The sequence below is a fragment of the Nannobrachium achirus genome, assembly GCF_963921795.1.
Source record: "Nannobrachium achirus genome assembly, chromosome: 22".
Taxonomy (NCBI): Eukaryota; Metazoa; Chordata; class Actinopteri; order Myctophiformes; family Myctophidae; genus Nannobrachium; species Nannobrachium achirus.
In genome coordinates, this window is record NC_137829.1 from 30,920,306 (window position 1) to 30,927,919 (window position 7,614).

General features: G+C 50.3%; 1 protein-coding gene across 1 annotated transcript; it reads left to right on the forward strand.

Annotated features, from left to right (window-relative positions):
- Positions 1-4,306: 4,306 nt before the first annotated feature.
- On the forward strand, positions 4,307-7,121 carry LOC308307576 (TSC22 domain family protein 1-like; the record flags this gene model as incomplete). The annotated part of the gene is made up of 1 exon (XM_080752844.1): positions 4,307-7,121. Exon 1 carries the CDS (start codon positions 4,554-4,556, stop codon positions 7,119-7,121), a length of 2,568 nt encoding a protein of 855 aa, XP_080608970.1. The 5' UTR covers positions 4,307-4,553.
- Positions 7,122-7,614: the final 493 nt, after the last annotated feature.

A 7,614-nucleotide genomic window follows, 5' to 3' on the forward strand; every position in this document is an offset into this window, starting at 1 on the left:
CTGTATACTGTAGTACCATGTTTTACTTTACCGCACCATCTCCTTTATTGATGTAATTTCATTGATTTTATATTGTTATGGTGTTTATGTAGTAAGAGGATATCTTCAGAAATAGTGTCAAATCCTTTGATCCAATTGAACTGAACTGAACTGAATTGCATTGAGAAAGAGAGAGAGAGAGAGAGAGAGAGAGAGAGAGAGAGAGAGAGAGAGAGAGAGAGAGAGAGGGAGACAGACAGACAGACAGACAGACAGACAGACAGACAGACAGACAGACAGAGAGACAGACAGACAGACAGACAGAGAGAGAGACAGACAGAGAGACAGAGAGTCTTTTCACAATACCTGTGTGTAGAATAATCCTCCGTGTCTGCAGAGAGATCCAGCACCTCTGTGTTGCTTTGTTCCACAACACACTGTTGTGATGTTGACATCCAAAACATCCATTTTAGGTCAAAATACTTTTGTTTCAATCGCATTATTTAGCAAAAAATCAGTCTGTAGGCCTATAACCATATATTTTCCCTTGGTTGTGTTATGATAGTAAATTGCCATAAAAATCTACAACTTCTTTCAAAACTACGGTTTGACTCACTCCTGTGGTATTTAGCATAGGTTACAGTATTTTTCATTATGATTAAACTAATTATTGCACACAATTAGTGCGCAAGACAATACAATATCAGGGGAGTTGTGATGTTATTTGATTAACTCATTGGTTACCAATTCATTAATAGCCTCGATTGTAATAAAATTAATAATATCAAGTTGGTAGAATTGCCGGTCTCTGTAAAGAGTAGGTCTTGACCTGTTCTAAATTGTCAGGACTGTTGAATTTGAAACTTTATAAATAAATTAACTAGTTGATTGATTGATTGATTGACTAATTGACTAATTGACACATTTGTTATAATGTTAAAACACTATTATTCTCATAGTAATTGCTCTAGAGTTTATAGCAAGGCTCTCTCTCTCTGTCTCTCCAGCTCTTTAACCCATTTAGGCCTAGAATTATTTAATGCTTTAACTATTGAAAAATACCTTTGAAAAGGTATTTTCTGTTTATTAACCCGTCAATAAATGATTAATTGCCTGAACGCAAATCTGTGTCACTTTAGATTTGAACCACTTTAACCATTATTTGAAGCTTAAAAAGTGCAAATCTACAAGCTCACAGTGCCGCGCTCCTGTGAGCCTTTGTCTTTGAATATTTTTGACCCGATTCTATAAATGTCTTCTAATCCTTTTCATACCTTTTCAGACTTCAACTTGTTCAAAATGCGGCAGCCAGAGTTTTAACTAAAACTAAGATGAGAGAACATATTACTCCAGTCTTAGCGTCGCTACACTGGCTCCCGGTTGTTTTTAGGATTGATTTTAAAATTATTTTACTTGTTTATAAAGCTCTAAATGGTCTGGCACCTTCATACCTCTATGACTGCCTGCATAGATATGTTCCAAACCGCCCACTCAGGTCCTCTAGTGCAGACCTACTTGAGGCGCCAACAATGACATATAAAACATATGGTGAAGCAGCTTTCTGCTTCTACGGACCGACAGCTTGGAATAAACTCCCACTAGCACCTAAGACAGGCAGCCTCAGTGGATAGCTTTAAAGCACAGCTCAAGACCAATTTCTTTACTCTTGCTTTTAGCTGAATGTTTAAATCCCTGTGCAGTTTAATCGATTCCCGCACTGTTCTGAAATTGTTCTTCAATGTTTTATGTTTTTATTTTCCTGCCTGTAATCATTGTAATTAATTTCTTTATTTTGTTATTGTTTCTTTCTCTGTTAAGCACTTGTGCTTCATCTTCTGCTCTGTAAAGCGCTTTGAGCTGCATTTCATGTCATGAAAGGTGCTATACAAATAAAGGTTATTATTATTATTATTATTCAATGAAAAGTGTTGCAGTTCCATGTTGTCTGCTCATCACTTCCTGTTTCACTTGTTTAATCTGTATCCTCACGAGGTCTCTCTCCTGATTGGATTTGTACATTTGTATCCATTTTTTTTTATATGCAACTAATTAATTGCTGGAGAGACGAGTATACTAACAGGCCTGTCCATACAAAATGACGTCACTCGCGACTTCTGAAAAGCATTGGACCGAATTAGAGTTCGGAAATGTGCACGTCGGAAAGTCCAACTCACATTTCGGAGATACTATGTCTATATCAATACGTAGGCTACTATCAGAATATAGAGCAATTTTACACTTATTAAAACGTCTTAATTGATTGATTAATTATTTGACTGCCTGTACGCTTTTTCTTCTCTTCCGACAACCCAACCAACCAACCAACCAACCAACCAAACCAACCAATTACAACCAATCACAAAATGTGACCGTTCCTACAGGCTCTAGGACCTGTATACAAATATGCAAATTGGGAGGGAATATGTGCCATCTTGAAAATTATGCCTTTCCAGTGTTTTACGGGGCGGCATACCTCAGGGGTAGAGAAACCGTTATTAGAGCACGAAGGGTTCCCAGTTCGAATCCGGGCTCCCCCTGAGTTAATGTCGAAGGGTCCTTGAGCAAGACTCTGAACCCCTAATTGCTCCCGGTGAGTAGGTTGGTGCCTTGCATGGTTTCCTCCGCCACCGGTGTATGAATGTGTGTGTGAATGGGTGAATGTAAATAATGCACAATCTATGTAAAGCGCCTTGGATAAAAGCGCTATATAAATGCACCATTTACCATTTCCTAAGCTTTTAGGGTGTTATTTGGCATACCCAGTAAGAGAACATTGGATTATATTAGGCCTATATAATTCATTGTAAACAGACCACTAGGGCAGTGGTTCTCAACCTGTGGGTCGGGACCCCCAGGGGGGTCCCCAAATTATTTTAGGGGGTCCCCAGATGATTAACTTAATGTGCAACATTGTTTTCTCACTCAACAGTAAACAAACCAACATAAAGTTTAAGTGTTTAGCGGGTATAGCCTATGTACATTTCTAAAGTGACATTTAAGGACTTTAATATACCTCCAGATGCAGAAATTGTGAAAATACCCGATCTACATGCTCACAAGTCACAACGCCTCGCAATGCATGCAGATCTGCTATTTTCACAATAAAACCGTGTTATACAAAATGTAATGCCTCAACTCTTAGTGCTTGTCAGGGTGGGGGGTCCCCAGTTAAAATATGATTATTTTGGGGGTCTTGGCCAGAAAAGGTTGAGAACCACTGCACTAGGGTGCAAGCCCAACTTGTTTTCTATGTTTTTTATTTTTATGTTTAGCATGTTATTTAGCATGCCCCGTTACTACCAGAAATCCATTAAACCCCTTTGTAGCCAGGCCTATCATTTTTTTTTTTTTTTTTTAAGTGATATTTTTTTCATATATTGACTCACCTATTTATGTCTGGCTATAACGGATTCTCAGCCTCGGATTCTCAGCCTCGCCCGCGCGGGCGTGCGACCATGTGCGTGGTTGCGTGAGTGGTGGTCGCGCGCGCACGCGTCAGGGCTCGCGCACAGCGCTGCTGCTGGGTAACGCTGGGGGGAGAGAGAGAGAGAGAGAGAGAGAGAGAGAGAGAGAGAGAGAGAGAGAGAGAGAGAGAGAGAACAGTGATACAGCAGAGAGAGAGAGAGAGAGTCAGAGAGAGCGAGCGAGCGAGCACAGTGATACAGCAAAGATTGGACTAAAAAGGAAAGATAATACAAACAAACAAGACTCGACGGAGAGTGGATTAAATTCAGCCTTTTCTAAGCGGACACCACGTTGGAGCCTCTGGATAGAAGGACTTGATTTTTTTAAAATGTTTTCCCCCCTTCGATAAATAATACTAATTGTCTTGTAGTGTGTTGTCCACTGACCACACGGGGGATGGAGAGTGTCTGTGGCCACACAGCAGAGCCACTGACATCACTTTAAACTCCACGGTGAACCCCACCGTGTCTGGGCTTTCTGGGGGTCCCCCGACCCGACGATCGGATCTATTATAACGTGGTCTCCCCCCTCCCCGGCTGACAAAGAGGAGGAGGAGGAGGATGGTGGTGATGGTGGTGTGTGTTGGGGTTTGGGTGTAGCAGCAGCAGCAGCAGCAGCAGCAGAGCTAACAGCAGGCAGCTAGCAGCCAGCTAACATCGTACCTACCTACCGTCTGGCTGGCATCAGCTGACGCTAGCCTAGCTCTCTAGCTGTGTTGAACTGATCGGTAAGCCGACACTACTTTATTTATCCCTCTGCGTTGTTTCCTTTAACCCGGACCAGCCTGGACCACCATGCACTGATGCACATGTCCATGCAGCACTGACCGTTCAGACATCCACCGACACAGGGGACCACCGAGCCTCTCTGGCCGGGGCTGGAGGAGAGGAGAGGGAGAGGGAGGATTACACACTGTTTGATCCGAGTAACGTGACGTTAGGAGGTTAACGTTTGCGTTATTTATTGAGTTGTTTTTGTTTTTTTGCTCTTGGGTTACGTCGCTAAAGCTTAGTCAAAACGGCGTCGCTAACGGACTGCAACGTTTCGCCCGACCGTCAGAGAGGAAGTGCTGCCGCCGCCGCGTCCCCCTCCTCCCGGATCTTCCCCAAATGCATCATCCGGACCCCGAAGGAGACTCTGGCAGCGGCGGGAAGATGGCGACCCTCCCCAGGGTGGGCAGCAACGGGAGCGGCCCCTCCTCGCTGTCCACACAGGCTGCGAACGCGGTGGTTGTCAACAATGTCAACAACAGCCACGTCGTCGCGGCGGCGGTCGATGACTATCAGTCGGCCCTGCTGTTCCAGGGCCAGACCCCGGCCTCTCCCCCCGGGGTCTCCCAGCAGCACCCCCCGCCTCCCCCCCACAGCCTGAACCTGCTCCCCCCGCCGTGCGGCCAGTCGGCGGGGGTCCAGACCAAGAAGAAGAGCGGCTTCCAGATAACCAGTGTGACCCCGGCTCAGGTCTCGGTGAGCACCAACAACAGCATCGCCGAGGACACGGAGAGCTACGACGACCTGGACGAGTCCCACACGGAGGACCTGTCCTCCTCGGAGATCCTGGACGTGTCCCTGTCCCGGGCCAACGACATCGGCGGGGCCGACCGCAGCTCCTCCGAGGAGACCCTGAATAACTTCCATGAGGCGGAGACCCCCGGGGCCGTCTCTCCCAACCAGCCCTCGCACCCCCACGCCCTGAACCAGACTCTGGTGAACGGCACCAGCGTGCACCACCTCCACAACCACCACCGCCCTCCTCAGGGGCAGCATCATGTCCCCCGAGCCCAGAGCCACCCTGCCTCGTCTGGGCCCGGGGCTGCCCCTGCTGCCCCGCCATCCGGAGCGATACACAGCGTTGCCCAGAAAATGCCTTCTAACTTGGGGGCCGCCAAGGAGCATATCTCAGTCGGCCCTCTGAATGTCACTGCTCAGCCTGTGGGGGCCCCCCTGGCCCCCGGATCTGTCCCTGGAATGCACAGTGCTGCCACAGGCACCACCATTAGCATAGTTAATCCCCTGACCAGCAATGTTAGTAATGTGAATATGTTGAGCTCTGCCAACGTGCCTATGAAGGGGGCGGTGGGCACCAGCGCTAGCGGTGGCAGCGGTGGTGCGGGTGGAAGTGTTGTGATGGGGGGCGCCCTCACTAGTAATCCTAAAGTCAACTCCGGCGTCGCCGCCGCCGCTGCCAGTGCCTCTGGGGTCATGGGTCCCTCCGGCGGGACACAGGGAGGAGTTGGATCTGTCCTGACCCATCCCGGGGGTCCCTCTGCAACCAGCGTGGCCCCAACCCCTCTACTATCATCGACTTCGTCCCAGCCTGCCCCGGCGCCCGCCGCCACCAGCTCTCGCTTCCGGGTGGTGAAGCTGGACTCTAGCTCGGAGCCCTTCAAGAAGGGCCGCTGGACGTGTTCAGAGTTCTACGACAAGGTGGAGAGCGCACCCAACGTCCCTACCTCTCTGCCGTCGGACGCCGCGTGTCCTCCTCCGCCAGGCCCGCGGCCCGGGGAAAGCGCGAGGCAGTTCACTCACGAGGCTTTCGTCGGGGGCTCGGAGAGGGAGAGCACCAGCGGGGGCTCGGTGAGTAGCACCGTCAGTACGTTGAGCCATTACACGGAGAGCATGGGCAGCGGCGAAGCTGGCGGGGGCACCGCGGTGCACCAACAACAACAACCCCAGGATTATGCCCCTGCTCCCCAGGGCTTTCAAGCGCCCCTCGCTGCTGGTCACATGCACATCCAGGATCTCACCCAGGCACACATGAAGACCACCATGGCCCCCTCTGCCCCTGGAAGCATCCACCACCAGCCTGTCTCCATGACGGGCCACCAGACCACCGTGGGCCAGCTGACCTATGCCCAGGCGGTTGCTAGTCCACCCCCAGACTCCACCCAGGGCCTGGTGGGGGTTCAGCAGCACATGGGCTATGTGTCTCTCCCCCAGCAGCTGCCTGCCACCTCTCAGGCAGTGCCGGTGCAGGTGAGACCTCCAGAGTACATGCACGCTCACCCAGGAGTCCCCCACCCCGCTGCCACCCAGCAGACTCTCTCCCACCAGGCTGGCATGATGCCCGCCGGCCCCGGCAACGGAGCTGGCCAGATGATGGCGCTTCCTCAGCAGCAGGCTGTGAACTCGTTGCCCTCACAGCTCCAGGCTCATGCCCAGCAGATCTCCTCTCTCCAGGGCACCGTGGTCCCTCAGATGGGGGGAGCTGTTCTCAACCAGCATCCCCTGAGCTACCCTGTCGCCCCGGATCAACAGCCGTCGCTCCCAGCCCAAGCCCAAGTCCAGTCCGGTCCAGTCCACCAGACGTCAGTGTCCTCTGTGCCTCCTTCCAACACGCAGAGTGACCCCCAGGCCCAAGCCCACAACGGGGTAAACCCCCCCCAGTCTGTGGGTCAGGTCCAGCCGACCCGTGTCAGCATGGCCCACAACACCAGTGCCCACGTCCTTACCCAGACAGCCCAGGCCCTCTATGCCAACCTGCCCAACTTCACCACCACTCAGCTGGAGGATGCCCAGCGTCTGCTCCTGCAGCACCAGTCGGCCCTGTTGGGGCTACCCGTCTCTGGGTGCGGCGTCGCCCCGGGTCATGGCGCCGAGGGCAGCGCTGCATCGGTCAGTGCCTTAACCGCCTCAGCCGGCCTGTTCAAGACCGTCGATGGAGAGGACGACGGGTAAGACTACTTCATTATCTGTATTGTTGTTTTTCCTTTCTTCGGGTGTTTGGCTGATTACTTTGACTGCTGAATGGGGTAAAAGCCTAGGTCCTGAGTTATAACACGGCCACCACACATTTCAATGGTTTAACAACACTGTAGTGTACAAAGTACAAGTCATTGTTTTGACCTGTTCAATTCTAATCTAACCCATCTCACTCTGAAATATCAAAATGCACGGATTTCATTCATGTGTATTTCTGCCGTGACTGTACAGTTAACCCGTTGCTTAGTACCTCTTGGCCCTTGAGTCCTTTTATATTGTTGCGTTTCAGTCTGTGGTGAGGACTGTGCAGTGTGCACATCACAGCAGAGGAGTGTACCTTTTATGGGAAACGTCCAGAGTCAAATGACATTACTAAGGGACAGCTGGGAGCTCTCAGCAGCACTGAAAGAGCATCAGGCTGTGAAGTGTAACTGTGTGTGTGTGTGTGCGCGTGTGCGTGCGTGCGTGT